Raw genomic sequence first — 22,475 nt, 5'->3', positions numbered from 1 at the left:
GGTTCCGAAATAAGCGTGCAACAGTTCGGAAATTGCGATCGGAAATTGCCCCGAGAACGGGGATTTGCTTTAGTACGTAAAGAACACCCACCAGTTCATAGATTTTTGCAATGTCACCCAACATTCTGAATTTCACCCTTTCTATTGAACCGATTACAATACCTGTATCTTAATGTAAAATATTCATCAGGATCATTTCAGCATCAAAATATTTAATAATCCTGAAACGAGGGAATCTTTGTCCGAGACTTGGCAACTTTTAGTGATAGAGTCACGACAAGCGCATAATAAATCTTTGCGCAAGGAAGATACAGAAATACCTTAAATGCTTGAAATCTTGTAACGAAGTGATTGGAATGAATGCCCAAACATCAACAAAAATTAAATTTGCCACGAAAAATGGTTGATATGGCATAAAATAATTGTTATCAAATGTCACTTTAGCTCAGAAGATCGGATATATCATTGGGCGAAAGGGGCTTCACTCCTAGATTAGTGGTCATCCCAGGCATTCCTTGTCCAGATCTAGGCCCACTCATCATTCCCATGGGAGAAAGCATGGAATTCATACTCTGTTTCTGACCACTTGCCATGGGAGTCAAAAGCGAATCAAAAGCCGACAAATCCGGCTTACTAGCCTGCGAAGGCTTCGCCATACCCCAATCTGACTGATTATTGGAACTCATCATGGTTGAATTGAACGACGACATCTGCCCATAATTGGGAGTCGTCGTGGGAAATTGAGTTAAAGATTGGCTACTCTTCATTTGAGTCAGATTTCGTTCCATCAAGGAAGAGGTCAAATCTTTTCCGCTTGATCCTGTCGAAGATATTCGAGGGCTCATGGAAGTTGGTGCTGGACTAAGTCGGGGTTGATGATCGAGTTTTTTGATGTTCTCGGACTGTTGAGCTAAGCGACGTTTCTCTTCCAGCGACATGGCCTTGGCCTGACCTTGTTGTCCTGTGTTTTTAGACATATCTGGACTGTAAGAGGACATCAGACCCGTGGCAATTGCCCCTGTGTCTTTCTTCTGAACATAAGAACCCAAACCAAGGCCGGAGAACATGTCATCCATAGCACTGGCTGAGCCTGAAGGGTTGGCAATCAGTTGATCCGGGCGAACTTGGGTATTTTCGGACATGCTGATTTGCAGAGCCGACCTGAAAGCAATGCAGACGGAATAAATTAGAGGGTTCAACCATTTGCGAATGGTCTTTCGTACCTTTGCTCGTTTTGCAAAGAAGTCAATTGTTCCAGTTTGGCAGAGTGCTCCTCCTCGACTTTGGCAATCATTTGCCTGATTAACGTCATTATCACGTTATACTGAGGTAGAGTGAGACCATTTTCAATGGACAAAGGAAACAGGAAGGGTAGGACCTTGGCGGCTATCACCTCCTTCGTCAAGCCAAGTTTATCATCCGTAAATGCCAATTTATAGACACCTGGAACATGTTTAAAAATCCAAAACTTTAGCATTGACATCCTGTACTATCTTGATTTTCTGAACTATTGTATGGATGATTGTCTACTCCGTATCTGTCTGGGCACTTGATCTCAAAGTAACCCAGTCATCAGAGAGCAAATTAATATAGGAGGTGCAAGTGTCCTTACGTAATCTGTAACTATCAGGATTATCTGTAACACCTCCGTGAGAATAATAAAACAAAACTTTATCACAAGGACAGGTCTTGATTCTTGTTCCTTACCAGTGATCCCCATTATTACAGCGGGTTCTCTAGATGGGATCTGCTGCATCATGGGAAGGATCTCGTCAATGACTAGCCACTTATCAAGAGTGGTTAACAGCTTTCCAATGCAAATCAAGCAATTGACCCGAACAGACAAGAGGGTTGTGGAAATGCAGAGTTTTTTTATCCGGGGTAAGAGAGCATTCTTCATCGCCTGATAATCCAGCAATCCTAGTGTCGAAAAGCATCATTAATTTCCTTTTCCATGATTTGATTAACTCGAGAACTTTAAAAACACCAAACCACTCACCCTTAGCTGATTTTAGCAATAAAGATCAAAGAACACAAAATGGTGAAATGGCGAAATGGTGAAAGCAATCGTTAATTCAAAGGCACAAGATGACATTTGACGTACCTGCGAATCCTGGGATTATGGAAAGACAGAGCTCCTGGATCTGAGAAGCATCAGACTCCAAGGCCCGGTAGATCATTGGCAGAACGTCGTTTTTAACATCAGTGGGAGGGGTTTTGGCCAAAAGAAGCTCCATTCGTTGCATGAAAATCAATAAGATCTAAGGGACAAAATCAAGCTTTGTTCAACATGGATCTCACTGGTTATCAATCAACTTTTGCATAAGGAGAAAAACTCACTTGAACCGGTTCAGTGAGCCTCATAACCTTTTTGAGATCAGGCAGAATGTAAGCCTCGAAATCTGGTTTCGACGCTTCTTCGGCAATCTGCAGAACCCCAGGCAGCACAAAAGGAACCATGGGAGGGTTTACAAACTCTTTAGACAGGCATGGAACGACCCGGTGAAGAGCAACTCGATGCGGTAATTTTGGAATTATAACTGGCAAACCTGTTGAAAGATGTCATTGTCAGATTATTCGCATGTCTTCAAAGCATTCAATGAAGAATGCTCTACGTACCTTTATAGAATTGGGACTTCTGAAGGTTGTCCCATTGGAATTGGGAATCTAAATTGTTCAACGTTTTAACGCCAATGTCGTCAAAAAATCCAATTTTGGCAAATTGAGCCGCATCAGGTCTCAACTCGGGAGTGACATTCAACAACAGCTTCAGGTACTCCTTCAAATCGGGAGGAATCAGTTGCAAATTGGATTCCCTGAGGCTTCTCAGCTCTTGTGCATGTTTTTTATAAATACCCCAATTGCCCGAATTGCAGAACAAAGGTTTGGTGTTGTACAAAGTAAAGGCTATCATGCCTACACTGAACATATCCGCTGACGCTTTACATTCTCCGGACAGAGCATATTCCGGAGCGAGGAAGTCCATATCCGGGTAACCGAATTCCACGGATGTGCCATGATTATATTCTGGGAAAGCCCATAACGGGGGTTGATTGGCGGGGGCTGTATTTGGAATGCAAAAGTCAAAGCCAAAAATCTTCCACGCCCCTTGATGATTGACAATAATACTTTCCGGTGATATGTTGCGATGTAACATTTTAACACTGTCATGCAAAAAGGCCAAGCCTTCACTCAATTGCATGAGTCCATACTTGATCTCGACATCAAACATTTTATAATCTCTGATATTCGGTGGAACCGGCGAGGGCATATTCTCAGTCCGACCTAATACATTGGCCAAGGAACAGAAGATCGGCTCCGTGGCAAAAGCAAGGCAATCGCGAGATTCCTCTAACGGATGTTGCACAGTTAGAATTTGCGGATGACGGAGTCGGGTCAGTTGAGACACGGCTTTCCGGAACACCTCCAGCAAATAGTCTCGTTCTGGGCGCTCAAATCGATCCAAAATGCGTTTCTCAAGCACAAAAACGGCAGCAGCTTGTTTAGTAGACTTCTTATACCCACTGAATACTTTCCATATCAATCCTAAAAAGGAATAACAATCACACTCAAATGCCATTCATTCAATCCCTTCACAGATTCATGTCATCTAACCTGGTCCAGCAGATGCAACGTGCTCACCCACTTCATATTCCCGGGTCACGGGGTTTCCAGGCAAGACATCCTTCACGGCAGAATATGTTGAGAACACCGTAGAGGACACCGAATTGGACAAGCTATTAGCAAAGCCCTTTAGGGCACCCATATTGAAGGCCATGATTCACGGATATTTCAGGATAGGGCCCTTTCCCAATGGATTTGTGCTGAATAAGAACTGGTTAGATGTAACCATCTGTTCACTTTGACAGGATTGTGAGGATCTGACGCGAGCCAATCCTGTTTGTTGTAGTCCAAGGCCAGTGATAAAGGGCGAGGGACCAAAGTGAGCAGCTCACAGGTGGTCATCCAACGTCAAAATCAACAAGAAGAAAAAAGGCCATGAGAAATTAAGACATTGTATAAGCACCTAATCATCTGAATGGAATAGACTTGATTAACGTATTGACAACTCTATGATTTTGCGATGGGGCTTGCAATCCATCTAGTCAAATAAGATGTGCGTCAGTTATTCCAATCCATAAGGTTAATACTTAATTCATTGTTAATTTTCCATAAAAATATATTTCACAAATCATTCAAGGGACATTAAATGCTATATCTAACGTCAAAAATCATCTCAAAACTTCTCCTAGTGACCTCCAAATGTGCCGAGCATACTTAAAGTTGGTTCATGATATTTCCCACAGGGCCGCAGGTAGCAGACAGATTCATTCTCCAGCAGTCGGTCGGTCGCTTGACAATGAAGCGCCATTCCGCCATCCATGCTTCCATACACCCAAGCTAACCACCAACCAACCAATCAACACCAAATTCAAGTGGAAGCACCTAGATGCAGACAGACCTTGGAGGCTGGGAGTTATGTAGGTGTTACATCAACACAATCGAAACGTTGTTCTATAAATACTATGAAGATCCTACCGGTAATTTGGATTGGCCTGGTGGTGCCCATGGTCTGGGCCTGGCCTCAATATCCGCCCAGAGGAGACCCAACCATGGCACAAAACTTGGGAAAGCAGTCCAGTGAAAATGAAGTAAGTTGAAAGTACAGAATATTTCGGAAGGAGAGTCTGACTCATGTTCTATTTCTCAATCATTTGAACAGGTCACAACAACATCTACATTAGATGCGGATCACGTGGAACCTACAACAAACCCATCAGTGATCTCAAAAAGTGAGAACCAAGAGTTTGAACCAGCGAAAAACGAATTCAAACAGAAACTTTTAAACACCCTCCGATCTCAGGATTCAACCATAATGGGATCTTTGAAACCAGGGGATACCACTCAAATGCCAGATGGGTCCGAGTGGTCCGAAATCAACACTTCCAGTCCCAATGACATTCCTGAGATGGAACCCTTGTCAGAGTCAGTCCGGGGGGTGGTCCCTAGAGAGAGCAAGAGCAAGATGTCGGTGGTCCCAAAGAAAGGTGTTGAAATGGACGACGACACCAAAGTTGTGCCCAAAAAGGGCGTAGAGGAATCATCAGAATCTTCAGTTGTCCCTAAAAAGGGCGTAGAAATGGACGAAGGGTCCAACATTGTGCCTAAAAAAGAAGCCATCCCGACATTGGATACGCCAGTGGTTCCTAAGAAGGGTGTCATTGATTTTGAGAGGGAGAATAAAGTGGTTCCCAAGAAAGGTGTCGAAGATTATGATTCCTCACTGCCTTCCTCCCAAGGGCCGCAGACAGGTACGGACCCTGTGGGCTTACAATCCAACCCAATTCTGCAGAATACCCCAAAAGTGGAAATTCCCTCGCCCAAAACTATCTCGACCGATGCGCCCGACATCCAAAAGGTTGGGGCCAAAGACCCCACCCCATCCACTTCCCTTATAGTGGGTGTATTCTTTGCCGTGATTCTGTTGTCCGTGGTGGGCTTTCTGGGATTCAAACGCTTGGATGCGATTCGTCGGCGACGCGAGTACCGCAGAATGAACGACTTTCTCATTGATGGCATGTACAATGACATGTGATGGGTTCGGCATTTTGATGCGATGGACTTAAAGATGGCAGTTCAAACCCATCTGTGATATCCCCTACAACGTCACAGTACTCTTCGTTGACACACTGTCTTGCCATTCTCAGCTATACATTCTGGTAGCCTAGCCCAATACCAACCAACCAACCAACCAACCACTCAATCAATCAATGAAATACTGTAGAATTCCTTAACAGTTATTGTTATTAAGTAGCCTACATAAAATAAACCATCCAAACTTATAACATCATACTGACCCGCAAAAAGCACCGAGTTTGCACTGACAATAATCGTTTGTATTGATAGCAAGTACATGGCAACACCACAACCCGTTTGGGGCCCATGAGCCCTCCACAGAAAATGGTAATATTAATGAAAACCTGATTAATCTTCTGTATGTTGTACAAAACAGCGCATTGTCCGAGAAAAATGCATATCCTGCGGACAACAACAAATCAAATGAAGTTTACGTAGTCCATACTGTTTGGCATCTTTGAAACCAGTTTACAACTCAAATGCCCAAAGGTGATAAATGCCAAGCCACATTCACAAATAAAGTATCATCATTTGCAGTAAACAACAGACAAAGTAGATCAGTTTCGAGTAAGTCATAAAGTTGCAGACTAATCATGGCCTAGTATCACTGATTTATTTTCACCCAATCGTATAATAAATGTATCAGAAAAGGACTCGAGTTGAGTCATTGCTTTTGAATTTTGTCTTAACGACGCAATTCATCTTACTTTCTTATGTGGCAATTCATGTATTTCTGGCTTTGGCTTCTTTCATTTAGTAGTTGGTACATGTTAACGCCAAAAATTCTCTCATTTTCAATCGACAATAGCATTCCCGTCATGAGGCAAAAGAGTGAGCTAGGTCATCATTTTGATTTATAAAGTGGTTTACATAGTCATTCTTTTACGCAAAAAGGCTGAAGGGAACAACTTTAATCATTATCATTCATTTGAAGGACTCGTTGCTGTCCAAACTGAAGATAGATAGAGCTCTAACATGAGAAGCGTCACTCTCACCAATCCAATGTTGTTTTACCGTGAACAACCGAACAGATCTTGTGATATATGGTTGTTTGCAACAAGGGGGTAAAATCAATCCATTTATCTGGGGTTATACCACTTCAACAAAAAGCAAAGGCAATCAAACCTAAAGCTCTTGGTAAAGAAAGATCACTGGTATTTCCTATTCTAGTAAACTCGCATTGGTTGTGTAACGGGGATTTGCTTTAGATGCATTTGTTTATGTGATCGAAGCCAGTGCTCTGTTTAGTTGAAACTTCAAAGACACTAAGTATATTTACAATTGTTCATGTACTCCAGATTAAAAAAAAACGGGTTTTGGCTGACATGATCAACACACACGCATTCTTTTATTTGGAAACTTTTTCCCCCTGACTTTTTGACTTGGAATCTGAGTGGCATTTCCAAAAATTGACAGATAAGAAGGATTGCTCAAACTTGAAGATCATCTTTTGAGGAAGTAATCATGGTTTGATTAAAGATGCATGTAATCTGTTGTTGGTCAAATGACTCAATTGGTACCAAATGGAAGATTTACTCTTTCAAATTCATCTTTCGGAAATGAACGTTTAGGAGATCCTCGACTAATTTGAAAGACTTCTTTTTTTTTGATGAAATCGTGACATCTTGATACAAACTTATATAAATTAGCGCAAACAAACACATCATCCCTCAATGAACCGACAGTTTCCCTTCACAATCATCAAATTATCATTTATTTTTGGATCGATTGATCTTGACAAGTAAGGAAATTCGTGCAAAGGTCCTTATTGAACAAGGCTTCTTTTCCTTGTTAAAGAGCTGGCCAAATCTATGCACTTGTGTAAAGTAGAAAAGGAAACAGATCGTTAAGCGTTCGTTAAGAATACTACACTCTAAGAAAAATACGCGCAATGTTGAGAGTATGTTTCAGTTTTTAGATAATGCTTGGACAGGCATGATGAATATAACACCGTCATTATCATAAGTCAAACAAGTGTTTCAGACAGTTGTTTTTTTTTTAAACAATTGCCTAAATCTAAGTATCTTCTTGGCGGTTGGGCTTTCTGTAAAGGAAATCAATCTAAAAAGGGACCCTCAGTGCCTCAACGGCTCATTCAAGCTCGATTGTCTGCCCTGAAAAGGTCCTTTTCAAGCACTTTCACAATGAATATCCTCATTATTGCTTCAAGCATGTTGTTGGCTGTGGCCGTTGCCATTCCTGTGGGTAAGTCAACAAACTTTGTTGATTGCAATACTTTTTCAGATTTTAACAATTTCATTAACTTCTCAACAATGGGGCCGAGAGCCAAGTAAATAAAAACTTAAACTCACACTCAAACACGAACAACTAAAACTAAAAGCTCGCGGAAGAAAATTGCATTAAGGCCGAAATTGAGGTTTCTGTCAGTTTTTCTTAATCAAAGAATAACGTAATTTTCATAAGCTATTTTTATCATAAGGATCCTAAAGGATTTTGGTTCAATCAGCGCTGCATTGTAAACTGTTTACCCTTAAGTTAAGTTTTGAAAAGAACAATGTCTTTTCAATCCATAGTATTTAGCCTTACTTCAATCACATTCTTGAACGCAAGACATAAAATATTGCAAAAAAACTTTGTAATTTCTATACCGATTTTAGCCACACAATTTTTAGGCAACGAAAGAATGTTGTTTTATTCCATTTCGTGTTTCTCATTTTGATCTCATTTTTGCTCAATTATCCTCCTTTTTATTTTTTAACTCATTTTGGTACAGAAATCATTCAAATCTAGTTTCAACTCTGATGTCTTGCTTACTTTAATATGGATCTGTTGTAGACGTGGAAGAGACCCCCAATGGCTGGCTCCAATTCGATGCTGATAATGCCCGTAAGTAGTCGTAACAGTAAGTAAAAATTACCACCATCATGCAGTATTAGCTCTAATTTCCACCATTCTCCCATGAAATGAGTTATAACCAAATCATTGTTGCTTATCATTTCTTTGTAGTTAGTCCCATTCCTTATGAGCCAACGGATACTGAAGAAGATCGCTCTGGTGAGAGAGAATTGTTACAATCATCATCCATTGTTCAATGGACACTTTTCAAATCTATTAATTTTTTATGTAGAACCCTGCATGAAGACTGTATTTGGAAAGCGAATGAGTGGTGTGGACAAACCTAATGCTTCAAGAAGAACCCTTGGAGAATGCAAAAGCATTTGCTCTCAATCCCGTTCCACTTGCAAGGCATTCGAACATTATCGCTTCAATCCCGCCGGATCTCATGATGATGACTCGCAGGGACTTTGCCGTCTTTTCTATCGTAACGTGGGCACATTGGATTCCGATCGTGGATCCATGTATGCTACTGGAATCAAAGGACAATGCTGAAAACCTCAAGATTTACATCATTAGTGTTGGCTTCCTCTTGTGATGTTCAATAATAAGAGAAACATATTTAACGCATGAGACCATTGGTGTTTGTTTTGGTTTTTTTTTAACTCTGGGGAGTCTCAATTTACGAATGTTCAAACACTGTCTAACATTAGTTAATTGAAGGGTCAATTCTGTTGCCTACAGTTTTTTTTTGTTCAATAGACTCCATGCTTCTGAAATATTGTTGTTGTTGAAACATGTCGAAATAGATGGGAATTAAAATTATTACTCTCAAAACAGGGATTCGAACTGAATCCCACATTCGATCATGTGGCCATTTATCAAAAGACCAAAAACAGTAGCGTGTAACAAACCCTTTTCCCCCGTGTTTTAAATCAAAACCCAATCAAAGACCGAGAACCCATTGCTTACAACAAAAAGTGGATGTTCTTGTGGAATGTTCGACACATACTTTGCACTTTACAGTGTTATATTCATTTCATAATTTCCAGTTTGTTGAAAAGCACTTTTCGTCAGACCTAGAGTGTCAAATATCAAATATCGATTCGCTTCGATAAATAACCATTGTATACACTTATGTGTGCCATTCAATCATAAACAAACAAAAGCCTGAAATACCATTAAAAACCTAAAGGCCTGGCTCAATATTTGTTCCGATCATTCACCAAAAGGAAACATTCCTGTACTTCAGTTTGAAAAAGCCACATAATAATCAAATGAATTTCTAAAACAGAACTTGCTCTCAAAACACCATACGATTATAGTCATACAGTTGTTTTTGCCACCACTACATACAGTAGATATTTTTGAAAAGAGAGATTACACGCTATCCTTGAGTTTCTCCTATCTCCAACGTACTCTCGTCTTGCTGGTCATGGTCCTCATGGTGCTTCCCCTTCATCCTCCATTCATCCAAGATCCACCACCCGATTGGATCGTCGAACCCAGGAACTTGGAATGAAGGGAAGAACATGAAACAGAGGGAAGGGAGCGAGGGGGGAGGGGTTGAAACTCACTCATAAGAAGATAGAGCTTACGACACAAGTAGGTAGTCGAGGTGAACTTAGGGTGGTACTACAAGATCCATCTTGACAGTCAGCCTTCCAAACGCTCTGGAGACTGACTCTATGACAATTCATAAGGAAAACAGTTTATGTGTAAACTTGTTAGTGTGCGGGGAGCTCTTGCTGAGTCCAGACGAGTTTAGAGGCACAACCCAGACGAAGCCACGACTGATTTTCATTTCAAGCGTTTCAAGGTAAGGACCGAGAAGGGAACCAAAAATATGTTCCATTAAACAACCTGTTGGGCGATGTATGAGGACATCACATGTGAAGAGAGATTGAGGAAAGAAATTCATCTTAAACCATGTAACGGGTTTAATAGCTCTTAACCATTACCTTATTAGTTTTGCAAAGAAATCGGTCGCTTCTATTTCATTGTGCAATTATTATTTTTCTGCATTCGGAGTGCTAAGGTCGGATGGGTGAGCCTAACCCGGTCAGCGAAGCTGGCCATCACATCGTCCTTCTATTATTCCGATAGGCAGGCTTCTAGTCCGTATTAGATTGGTTCTCCGACTGTGGGTGTGGTTAGGGGCTAGCAGTTTTATTTGAGAAAGATCAAGGAATACGGGTGAGACAAGCAGAAATTTGCCCTAAAAGAAGTTACAGTTTGAAATGCAAGGACCAAAAGAATAAAAGGATCAAGTTCGTGTTTTTTTTGAGAAATTATTATGTGTCAATGAAAAATATGATCTATACGCTATCACATGCTTTTAGGCATTTGCGATCATACTTTCCATATCTTTTTCGACCGTTTCAAACCAATTTCGAGCAATAACCATCTGACAAGTAACTTTTGAACTATGAAAATTTGTAATGTGTCCAAACATCCAACGTCGAGGGATTAAAAAAACGTATCGTATTATGCACTTAACAAAGTATTTTTTGACGAAAACTGATCCGCTCAACTACTGAAAGCTAAGCAGCCGCTTGATTTATGCTCTTGAGATATAAACTGAAAGCGCAGATATCAGATTTGACGTTTTTGATAAGTGTCAATTTTTATCGGATGTGCCGATAAGTTTCTTTTTAGTGGCATTTTATCCTTCTTTAATGGGCAACCATTTATTCTTCCCTATTTGCTGCTGTAAAATACCTTCTTTCAACATCTGGAGAGCATTGTTGAAAGTTACCTAGCAGTATTCAAAGCACCGTAATCAACCACACGGATCTCTTGGAGCAACGATGAATAGTTTTTGAAACTGCTTTCTAGCAATATTTGCTCCGTTGATATTCAAATAGTTGAGCCACGTTTGAAATGATTGGTAAAAAAGCCTTAAGCAATCCTGCTTTTCAAGTCTATCGTCACAAGAGTTTTCTTTGCTCACTTCTGAGAACATTTTTTGTTTACCAATGAGATTACATTACAGAGAAAACGTTTATTTGAAGAAAATGTGAGGGAAAATAAGCTACCAGCTAAGGAGACACTCCCTTTGTACGATAGAGTGGTTCTGAAAATCAAATTTGGATCAACATTGGAAGGTTCATAATATGTAAGGGTCACTAAACATTTGAGGAGATGGTTGCTGTTGTTGATGATGATGATGTTGTTTTTCAAAACGAATGATTAGCACAAAACAGAAATGCGACCGCATGTCATCTGTCATGATGCCCCTTGAAGTGCTTTGTATTTATTCTATCTTTTCCGTACATCGACTTTTGAGTTTCAGGTAGGCAATTTTTTAGTCTTTATCATGTGGCTAAGATCATTCCTAAGCTAAGGTCACATAAACGGCTTCGTCTTAATTTGGATTTTGCGCTTAGTGTGAGTTTTGGTGGATTTGCTTGAAATTTTCAAAGAACCTTCATCTAGCTCTCGTGAAGATAACTATTTTCCGCGTCTTGCCACCATCTACGCCGAATTTTTAGTATTATGTCTTATTGGAATCTATCCCTTTTCTCATTTGCACCGTAAAGCGCTTTCGAGCTGGAAAAGGCTATTTATTTAAGAAAGGCTGGTTATCTAAATGAACATAAAAAAACTGAGCAGATCTGGAACACGTGGGATCAACGTGAGCTCTTCAGTTTCCATTGGGCCTGACCCAACCCAAGTGATTTTTTTTTTGCTTTTTGACTACAATCTCCTCTTCGGAATGTAGGTCGTTTTTAAAGTAATTACAGTATATGCACAATATCGTCAGCAGCCCCACGAGCCGTGGTAGTATCAGGCTGGGGTAATATGAGCCACATGTGCATTGGCTATCTTGGGTTGGAATCTGCCTGAGGATTTTATTTCATGTGAGGGACCCTAACATCCATTTCCCACAAGCTGAGGATTAAATGGGTTTATATTCAAATTTGAATGTCTTCCAAGAGGCTCAAAAATTGAACTCCAAAGCATACAAAATCTGTCCAAGTGTGCCTTAAAAGCAACAAAAATTGAGTTGATCACGGTGAGCTTGGTCACGGACTTCTAGAGATGTGGACTGTGAACGCAAGCAAAACTTTCTTATCTCCTAAACTGTACACTTTATTCCAAATAAGCACTAGATGCGACCACAAGATCTTGTTGAATATATGGACTTGGCCCAACTTGAGCCAAAAACTATGCTGATGGAACTTAGGAGATAAGTCCAAAGTTATGTTGTAAGCATTAGATAAAGTTCAAATTTTCGGCCTGCTCTTGGTCAGCTACATAAGCTTTAGACAACATAACTCTGAAATGAACCACTTTAAAGGTAAATCATATAAAATAACTGGCCTTGAATTGAAGAGATCTACGAATCTTATCTAATTACATTAATTCGAAAAATGGCTCCAATTTGCTATGACCCAGAGCAGGCCGATTTGGCGGGAAGCTCGTTCGCAGTCCATATTTCTAGAAGTTTGTGGGATGGCCTGTTTTGCTTGCCTGCGCTTAACACTCAAAATCAGAGTTCCGTAATTCAGGTTGGATGCTTTTCCTTGCTTTCAAAAGACCAAATGATGGCGACATAAGAAGGGCAAACATTGGGGAAATCAGAGTATTGACAAATTTGAATGCACTTTCACCCTTGATGTACATTGTATGTTCGATATACAATATACATAAACGTGATATTTTTCAATTGTCACATTTTGACTCAACTAAAACTTAGCCACATTATCTATAAACTTGAAAGCTTAAAAGTCCCATTGATTGATTATAAAAAAATATGTTGTTTTCACGTCGAGAAGAAATTGCAGAAACCGGTTAGTACAGCCCTCTTGAATTTTTGCTCTACATTACATTTTTTGTCGGAGCCTAGTGGTAAGCATTGAACAGTACAGTTGCGCCATCAATCTAAATAACAAATAACCAACTGGCCAGTTTAGCCTCAAGCCCACCTATTTTTACAAGCAATTTCAATCTATTCTTATTTTGGGTTCCTTGCGTAGGTTACAGGGATGAGCTTTGCCGGCCAGCAAAGTCACATTCTCTATTTTTTTCCGATAAATAATGCCATTGTCCAATATAAGGTTAGTTCTTTGTCGGTTGGTTTTGAAAAATAAGAAAGGGCAGTGAGACAGTCAAACCGGGAACGTCTTTGTCACTTCAAAATTGGACCAACCACTAGATTACTTCTCCTTCCTTAAAACGTTAACTTCCGACTCCAAGATTTGAACTCACACTGTTTGTAAGAAGATCATTGTCTTATTTCTGTCGTCTTTTAGATCACGCATCGACACGTCTTCAAATGTAGATTATTTTTTTCTCTGCTCAAAGCCAAAATTTGGATGAAACATTTGAAGTATTTCCCTACCGTTTTGGGCTTTTAAGCAAAAGCTCTCTGATGACTCATAATTTCATTAAGAAGTCAGTAGCCTAATTTTCAATGCAATGAAGGAAATACCAAACCAAAATACAAATCATCAGATTGGACAAAAAACTTTCATCAGGTTTGAATTAAAAAACATTTATAAAACGCTATAAGATAGCAAGAATATGTCCACAAACTGCTTCTTCAAGATTTAAAGAATGTATTGTGTACAAGAATTAGTAAAAATGTGACTTTTATTGAAATATATTGAAAGATGCTTGGTTTGACGATTGGCATTTCGAAATCCAGGCAACGCCTTATGTTCTTCGTGAAATGAAACTGGTCCCAGATCCCCACAACTGCATACTTCAAATTTCACATCAATCAATCGACAGGATCAAAAGTTATGCCTTCTCAAAGCTCACCGTACAGTATAATTCTTCGCAGAATTCCCTCTTCTGATAATTGATTACCAAAAGACACCTAAATCATTCATTCTGTACTCTTTATATACTGCGTTACGAGAGAGTATAACTTCTGTTGATCAAGTCGTTAGATTGAGCTGAAATTTGAAATGCGTAGCCGTATTGACCCAGTCTTATGTGAAGAAGAAGCGCTTTCTAGATTGTAAAATGCCAATCGTCGACTCCGGTACCCCCCATTCCATATTCCACTGATTCCTGACTTTTTCTCTCACAATTATGCCGAAGCAAAGTTTGGTCACACTTACTTGTTGTAAACTTGTTGGGACTCCTTATGACACCAAAATAGACCATTAAGCTTCCATTCGACTTTGAGACCTCAGGTCTTGCAAAAATGGAAACGTAAGCCATTTCATATGTTCATATCTATTACAGTGTTTGCATTCATCTTCGAACGAGCATGTGATTTCTATGCTCTTTTGTCGAAGCAATACAGAGAGTACAAATCTCCTTGACCGTAGTCGGCTTATTTCGGTATTTCACCACAACACGTTATTTCCCATCAACCCTCTGTTGATCCTTCAATAAAGGTCGGTCAATCATGAAGCAGGATGTACCCTTTCAATGCATGGAAGCGTATGTTTTGCTCCAATTCGAACCCCTCCCAAATTTGGCCTTCATAAGTGATTCCTAACATCTTCGTTGAAAATAATCTTCGGGGGTTAGCTGTTTGTTTTACTTTCATCAACTGCACACCAAACCAATCGAAAATTGAAATCAAATCACTTTAACCAACATACGAAAAATTGTCTCCTCCTAGGAGAGACCCTCACACCACTATCGTCAAAGTTGGTCACAACTCCAAATCTGCAAATCCCTGTTCCAAACGGCCCTCTTCCAAGTTTAATGTAATTGATTAGGTCTCCGACTTTTCCCAATAACTAACATCGTGAAGCTTTCAATCGAGACGGGAAATTAACCTTTGGCTTGAGATGTCCACCATGAAGAACATCCGCAATTCTTCAAATTTTTCTAATTGTTGCTGAATGACCAGCTATGGCAATTACGCATCGCAAGAAAGATGGGGTTCAACCAGGTACGTTGAGTACCCTCTAGTCACGAAGTACGTCCAACCCTCGACGAGTCACGAGAAAGAGATTCGGGATTTCCTGGAAAAACAGTTGGGAAACTGGAGGGAAGGGCACCCCCCCTATCAACCCCTCTTTCTCAACATACAGATTTTGAGCAACATGACGCTCAGTTCAATTCGAATTTTCAACTAGAGATCACTGATTTCCACGTTGCCGGCGTGATACTTGGTAGGATTCAAAGTTTACGTAAGACAAATTTGGTTGCAAAACGTAACATACGTTGTCATGTGAGTAATACAAGTGATTATTTCCTTTTTAGATCGACAATGGAGGACGCAAGAGATAACATCGACAGAGATCCCACTCCTTCAACCTCAGCTCAAACCACGAAATCGAAGAGAGCCTCATCGCACGTGGAATTCAGCGAGAAGTGCCGGGTCTGCAAAGAGCCCGCCACGCGGCATCTTCATTATGGCGCCATTGTGTGCTTTTCTTGCAAGGCCTTTTTCCGACGAGCTATCCAGAACAATGTCTACAATCTTTTTAATTGCTCTGTGGATAACAATTGCGAAATGAATGGTATCAGCCGAAAGCATTGCCAAAAGTGCCGCTGGGAAGCTTGCCTAAGTGTAGGCATGAATGGCAATTGGGTTCTGTCCAAAGAGGAGCGCTTGGATCGGCAAAATCGGCGGAGGGTTTCGCAAGTTAGTCCGGAATCGGGAGACCCCGACAATCCCCCGATCATTGCTCAAATATCCGACACTTCCCACCAAACATCGAGCACAAAAAATAATGAAAGCTGTAACGAGGGATCTGCCAAATGGATTTCTCGAGAAGCCAGCACCTCATCCAACGATCGCGACTCGCCACCGTTGTCGAGTGGATCAAGTAACGACAGTTCAAGCCCAGAGGTGACGGTCCCACGTCTCATCTCCGGGGATGTGAATGAGGAACGATTTATTCAAAAGATCACTTGTATTTACGACCAACAGTTCTTGTCTGTTTCTTTGGGAGAAGTGATCATCAAGGAGATGATCGTGAGCTCATTGTATAATGTTCCCATTTCGGTGTCTTCGTCCCTCTCGGCGTACAGATTGATGGTGAGTAGGGTGACCAAAATTGCCAACAGCTTTGACACGTTCTTCAACCTCCCCATTCAAACGAAGATGGCATTGCTGAAGAAGAATGCAGATCCCATGGTGCTCATCAATGGGGCTACGTTCTTCTCCGAGAGTGCCTCGGATCAAATTAAAGTTTCACTCGGGGCTGATGACAAAGAGGCGTCCATGCTTTTGATCGGTCGTTCTGAAAAATCCATTAAGTCTGCCAAGGCCATCACGTATTGGAATTGGAACTCCATTCAATGCCACCATAATCAGGATGTTGAAGAGATGTTTTCCGAAAACATGGAACGCTTGGGAAACCTTCTGGACCACAATCCCACCATCTTGAAAGTGTTCTCATTTGTGGTATTGCTTTGTACCGACGGAGTGGACTTGGATCAGGGTCTTTTAGCTGAGATCGAAGGCTGCCAGTTGTCTCTTCTTCATGTATTAGAGCGTTATCTTCATCGCCTGTATGGTCAAACCATGGCTGGGTCGATCTTTGGGAGTCTGGTAAAGGCCATGGGGGATTTAAGAAGTATGAGCATTGTTAACGCCACCCGACAATTTACTTCAGCAGCCATCAAATCGCAAGACCTTGCCTCACTCCAATCTGTGTCAACTACATCATAAGTGAATTTATCCATGTCTTTTTCATTGCATTTGATGTGAATAAACTAATCCTTTGCTTGTTCCAACCTTTACAAGTACAAGACTTTTTCTACGTACCTATTTGCAGGGCGATTGTCGTTCCCCAATGAAAAGAACGGATTACAGGGTCAATTACTTTGGCCAAAAAGAGTAATTCATTACAGAACCGTCACTCGCCAAAAAATGCCATGGCGTTACTTGTTATAATTTCTTTTCCTAGAATCAAGATGACGGATATCTCCTCCAGACCAGACTTCTCCAATCAATGTGTGTTTTTTTTTTCAAACAATTTTAAAATTTGTATTTCCTGTCAATATATTATTCTAATAAGCAGTGATATTGCTTATTTCCTTGGCACTGCATTACTCCCATTCTTGGCCATGTTTATTTGGCAAGTTGTTTGCCAAGCTAACAGAAATACATGGTTTTAATTTCCAAAGTTTGAACAACTTCATGTCAATCAACCCTAGAAAACCGGTTTGTTGACTTCACTTTTATCATTTGGCTCTTATTTGAAACTTTCCTTTAAAACGTTTTAAAAATGAAAATCTTCGAAAGGATTTAACCAAACATTTTATGCAATTTTTAGAATATTCAGCCTCTTTTAAAATACTTACCAATTGTTAGTTTTAAATTTAAAAGTAAGACATTCAATTTTTTTGGGAATACATATCATTCAGGTATTTGCCATCTCAGCCTACGATTTTTTCCTGGTCTCAACCAACGATTATTGTAATTTGAAAGCATGAAACAAAAATTCACGATGGAAAAACGGTATTAGAAATTCCCGAGCTTATAATACTTCTCTGTGCGAACCCTGCGCCCAATGTCTTGGATTGAATTGGGGAGAGTTGGGAAATTTGGTGGAAATAGCAAAAAAGGCATGTATTTTATGCAAAGCAAACTTATTCCGTGGCTTAGTTGCAACCATTCCATGTATTTTACTTACATTACAATGGCTACCCTGCCCTTTACAGCGATGTCTCAGTCCCATATTTGGGAAACATCTAGTAGGTGATTTTTTTTTTAATTTTTGTATTGGTTTGTTTTCTCACCGGCTTTTTTTCTAACCACCACAAGGAATGGAATCCCCAGTACTATCAAAATGAAAGGTCATATTTTCATTGTTTTTTTACCTTTTAAACTTGGTATGATATTTGGTCTACCAACGAATTTGAGTTGGCAGACCGAGCTAGTCCTTGAATGTAGGGCTGATCTGGAATGCTTGTTAGAAAATTGTCCAAGTCTGACTTGAAAGATGCTACCGGATCAACGGTAGCATCGAATATTAGACGGACACGCATTAAACAATGAATAAGCCCAACTACGAAGAGAGGTGGACTTTATAATTCGAAATTGAATTTATCACAGAGTTTTTTCCACATCTGTGAAGTTCTGAGTAAACCATCGTTGCGACAGTTTCACTTTCGAAACAACTAAAAAGGATTGTATGCCACGTAAACGCAAAGTTATGTTATTTCCAATTTCCATTGCTATTTCAAGGGCTCTGCAGGCGTCATTTATTTGCCAAAAATCTGCACCTTAGGCAATAAGGAAGGGTGGTGGCTTCGACTGATCATTCTTGGAGATCAAGCGGGGTCAAGAGACGTTGAACCCTCTTCCTTAGTCATCTGAATTGAGGCAGGGAAGCCGCTGGCCTGATTTGATTTTAGTATAAATTTCATAAATCATGCTTAAACCATCATCAGTCATCATCGGCGAGTCCAACATGAAATTAGCATCGTATCTCAGTGTTGTAAGTGAAATGGACGTGTTTAGTCAAGCTTTGCGTCCGTTGATCCATCTTTCAAAAACCTTTTAGATCTGGCTTTGTTCCACCGGCACTCGGAGTAATCTAGTGAAAAATTTCCTGGATTCCAATCAAATATCCAGTCCCTATTCTAAGGTGCGTCAATTAGCTCCAATATGATCCTCAAGTAGAATATGCGCCTTGCACTTCAAACACTATTTCAGGTCGATGGCGATAATTACGAATACGCTTACAGTGTGGATCAACCGGACTCTAATTTTGGACAAATCGAGGCCAAAGAAGGAAAAGATGTGGTAAGAAAAACACTTCATCTTTTTTTAATGTAATCTTTTTCAAAATTTATTTTGGTTCTTTTGATCATGAAGGTTGGTGCTTACGAGGTATCCAATGCCCACGGCCAACAACAATCCATAAGTTATTCGGTCAGTGATAACTCTGGTTTCAACGCCAATGTAACTTACAAACATCCCGACGGATACATGTACAGGTAAAATATTGTAGTCCATATTTGTCATTTTTGAGAACGTATATGATTGCGGCCGGAATTTTGCAGTTATCACGAGAACATTGAGAACCCTGAGGCTCTAGGCGATTCCTTAAGATCCTCCTACCAATATGCCCATTCAACATCGACATTAGCTTATGACACCCCATCATCCCCACCTCATGACGGCTCCTACTCTCCTACATATGGAGTACCACCAAATGTTCCTGAGCAATCATATGGTGTTCCAGATGTACAACCTTCAATCAACCATCGGGGTAGTACAGGCTCTTCTTCTAGTACGGGATACAGACCACCTACTCCAGGATATGGAGTTCCCCATGGTGGCACTCATCTCTCGTCCACGACCGAAGGATCTAAGTTTGGTTTGGCTAATCTAGGGTATCAGAATCCATCCTCTTCTACTAGACCTTTCGCAATTGAGCCTCCGATTCTCGATTATACTTATGACGAATATGATTTAGACGTGAGTCCTTTTGTTCCAAGCTCACAAAATAATGAAGGCCAAATCTCTTATCAATATCATGGACACACTCATCACCAAAGGGGACATGAAGCAAGACACAAAAGCCATAGCTCTCCTCATCGTCAATACAACAGGAATCATGGAAACGGCAGGAGACACCATGGAAGGCATCAAGTTCGCAAACTTCAATATCGTCATCCATACTACAAAAAAATAACGACGCCTTTTCCGGAGACAACCACAATGTTCCTACCAGAAACAACCTCCATCTTACCACAGACCACCCCTTTTTTTACAGAGACATCCACCCTATTCCCTGAAACGACTACTTTCCTAACTGAAACGACTACTTTTCTCCCCGAAACAACCATACCTACCACGGAGGCAACAACAGCAACCACCGAGGTCGTCACAGAACTATCGACCACGTCCCTGGACACCACCACGCTCACTCCAGAGCTTCTAGAATTCGGTATTAAAGTCAAAATAATTTCTGAGGGCGAGACCGTAACATTTAGCACCACCTTAGACGAAACCACCGTGGGAACGGAGGAAACGACAACAATCGCTACGACCACGATAGCTACAACGACCGTGGCCGAGACCACGGTGGCCGAGACCACGGTGTCCGAGACCACGGTAGCCGAGACGACTGTGGCGGAGACAACAGAAGCCGTGACTACGGCAGCACCTGAGACCACGACTGTACCTGAAACTACGCCAGCGGCAGAGACAACCCCAGTCCCTGAGACCACTGCAGCTCCCGAAGAAGGTAAGAATAACGGCGAAGAAATCACTTAAAATACTATCTTCTTTTTAAAACGTTCACTCCAGATAGGCAAGGGAGAAAATCTCAATCTACTGATCACTCCCAGTCAAGAGGAAATCGACTTGGAAGATCGATTGTCATCAATAGCCTTAACCGTGACCAGTCAGGGCGCACAAGACGCAGCCCTCGCCGCAATTCTGGCAAATCCTCAACTCGCTCAGCTTTTGATCTCTCAAATTCAGCTAGAAGAGGAAAAGCAAAGGCAGGAAGAAACTCTCGTAACGGTCGAAAAAATGGTCCTAAACGCAACCGAGTACGGCTCTTAACCTTTATTACTGTTGTTAGATCGTTTCTTTCATTGTCCTATTTCCTTTTGTTCCAGCAATCTCATCGTTCAGCTACAGGCCTTCAACGAAGGGGTCGTTCAGGAAGAAGAAGGAGTGGCGCCAATTTTGCCCCCTTTGCTGCAAACGCTTCAAGTCCTTCTGACCGCTCCTCGCGCCGTTCAAGTTCAAACAAGTCCACAGGTTCAGGTGTCCGTCGAGGTAGAATCGGTAACAGGCAGTCCTCCAACAGACGATCTCGAAGGGGAAATCGAGGACGCAATCGAAGAGGCCGTGGCAAGCAGTTCCAGAAGAAAGCGAAAGGGAAGCAATCAAGGCGTTCATCCGGAAAGGGGAAGCGGGTCCAGAAAAAAGGCCGGAGGCAAGGAAGAAAGGCTCAGAACGGAAAAGCCGAGAGAGGGAACAAATTTTCGCCGGGGAGGAAGAAGAACCGCAAGAATGGACGGAACATCAATCGCAAAGGACGTCGCAATGGGAAAAATAGGGGACGTCAGGGAAAAAAACTTAAGAGGAAACAACGAAAAGGTGGACGGAGGAATGGAAGAAAGCTACAAAAGAAACAAAGGAAACATGGACGGAGGAATGGAAGAAAGCTACAAAAGAAACAAAGGAAACATGGACGAAGGAATGGAAGAAAATTTCAGAAGAAACAACGGAAGAATGGGCGAAGAAATGGTAGGAAGCTTCAGAAGAAACAAAGGAAACATGGACGGAGGAATGGAAGCAAGTTTCAGAAGAAGCAACGGAAGAATGGACGAAGGAATGGCAGGAAGCTTCAGAAGAAACAACGGAAGAATGGACGGAGGAACGGAAGAAAGCTCCAGAAGAAACAAAGGAAACATGGAAGGAGGAATGGAAGAAAGTTACAGAAGAAGCAACGGAAGAATGGACGAGGAGGACCTGGTGCAAGGCGCCAAAACAAGAACAAAAGAAACGGTAAGAAACTTCAGCAGAAACAACGGAGAAATGGACGCAGAAATGTTACAAAGTCAAGACATCAAAAACGGAAAAATGGCCGCAGGAATGGGCGTAAACTTCAGAAGAACCGACGTGGGAATCGAAAAAATCGCCCAGGGAATGGGCGAAACCTTCAAAAGAAAAACCGCAAAAACCGAAGCGGCAAGAAGGCTTCAAAGAACCATCGCAGAGGAAGAAAGGGCGGCCAGAGAGCCAAGAAACAGAAACGCCAGGGCAAACGCACTTCCAAAGGAGGCAAACACCAGCGAAGGAATGGGCATGGGAAAAAAGCTGGTCATGGCCGCCGCCAAGGCCGTGCTAAGGGCGGAAGACGAAGCCAACGCAATCACGGCTGAACGATTGGAGGATCAAACCCTTCCGAATCGATGTAAAGTTCTGCAAATGTTGGGAATTCTTTGGCTGGCACCATTCTGCCACCAAGACGTACTGCATCGATACTCAAAATGATGGCGGTGGTGGGAATTTGTCTGATTCTGTCTAATTCTATAAGTCATTTATTTATTTATCTCATTTTTCTTGTTCGCCTTTTATGTTCTGCTCTTTGAGCGCCTGTGATTGCTCAGTTCTTGCAATAAATTGATCACTTGGTTTGGGACTC

At 41.2% G+C, this 22,475-nt stretch overlaps 5 protein-coding genes and 1 non-coding gene across 9 annotated transcripts; 4 read left to right on the top strand and 2 right to left on the bottom strand.

Annotated features, from left to right (window-relative positions):
* Positions 1-195: 195 nt before the first annotated feature.
* LOC131878640 (SCY1-like protein 2) lies at positions 196-3,959 on the bottom strand. The gene is made up of 7 exons (XM_059224708.1): positions 3,616-3,959; positions 2,620-3,546; positions 2,341-2,549; positions 2,105-2,261; positions 1,708-1,920; positions 1,224-1,443; positions 196-1,161 (listed from the first exon to the last, which is right to left on the bottom strand). Exons 1-7 carry the CDS (start codon positions 3,776-3,778, stop codon positions 441-443), a joined length of 2,610 nt encoding a protein of 869 aa, XP_059080691.1. The 5' UTR covers positions 3,779-3,959; the 3' UTR covers positions 196-440.
* LOC131878669 (small Cajal body-specific RNA 8) lies at positions 1,521-1,650 on the bottom strand. The gene has a single exon (XR_009373056.1). It is a non-coding gene; the product is annotated as a small Cajal body-specific RNA 8 (non-coding RNA).
* Positions 3,960-4,299: 340 nt separating the features above from the next.
* Positions 4,300-5,869, top strand: LOC131878642 (uncharacterized). Its single transcript, XM_059224716.1, has 2 exons — positions 4,300-4,652; positions 4,724-5,869. Exons 1-2 carry the CDS (start codon positions 4,383-4,385, stop codon positions 5,594-5,596), a joined length of 1,143 nt encoding a protein of 380 aa, XP_059080699.1. The 5' UTR covers positions 4,300-4,382; the 3' UTR covers positions 5,597-5,869.
* Positions 5,870-7,585: 1,716 nt separating this feature from the next.
* Positions 7,586-9,249, top strand: LOC131877871 (uncharacterized). Its single transcript, XM_059223686.1, has 4 exons — positions 7,586-7,842; positions 8,434-8,484; positions 8,605-8,652; positions 8,726-9,249. Exons 1-4 carry the CDS (start codon positions 7,782-7,784, stop codon positions 8,986-8,988), a joined length of 423 nt encoding a protein of 140 aa, XP_059079669.1. The 5' UTR covers positions 7,586-7,781; the 3' UTR covers positions 8,989-9,249.
* A 5,250-nt stretch (positions 9,250-14,499) lies between these two features.
* Positions 14,500-17,100, top strand: LOC131878268 (vitamin D3 receptor-like). 4 transcript variants are annotated; one of them, XM_059224193.1, is made up of 2 exons: positions 14,500-14,601; positions 15,610-17,100. In XM_059224193.1, the coding sequence occupies exons 1-2, from the start codon at positions 14,594-14,596 to the stop codon at positions 17,024-17,026; spliced, it is 1,425 nt and encodes a 474-aa protein (XP_059080176.1). In that variant the 5' UTR covers positions 14,500-14,593; the 3' UTR covers positions 17,027-17,100. The 4 variants fall into 4 exon arrangements, with proteins under 4 accessions (XP_059080176.1, XP_059080175.1, XP_059080177.1 ...); XM_059224192.1 differs by lacking the exon at positions 14,500-14,601 and adding an exon at positions 14,825-15,295; XM_059224194.1 differs by lacking the exon at positions 14,500-14,601 and adding an exon at positions 15,380-15,518.
* Positions 17,101-18,988: 1,888 nt separating this feature from the next.
* Positions 18,989-22,472, top strand: LOC131878046 (uncharacterized). Its single transcript, XM_059223946.1, has 7 exons — positions 18,989-19,108; positions 19,181-19,302; positions 19,369-19,786; positions 20,171-20,258; positions 20,316-20,558; positions 20,625-20,868; positions 20,938-22,472. The coding sequence occupies exons 1-7, from the start codon at positions 18,989-18,991 to the stop codon at positions 22,322-22,324; spliced, it is 2,622 nt and encodes an 873-aa protein (XP_059079929.1). The 3' UTR covers positions 22,325-22,472.
* Positions 22,473-22,475: the final 3 nt, after the last annotated feature.

Source organism: Tigriopus californicus, chromosome 3 (assembly GCF_007210705.1).
Source record: "Tigriopus californicus strain San Diego chromosome 3, Tcal_SD_v2.1, whole genome shotgun sequence".
NCBI classification, from domain to species: Eukaryota; Metazoa; Arthropoda; class Copepoda; order Harpacticoida; family Harpacticidae; genus Tigriopus; species Tigriopus californicus.
This window is presented reverse-complemented; position numbering and strand designations above follow the sequence as displayed.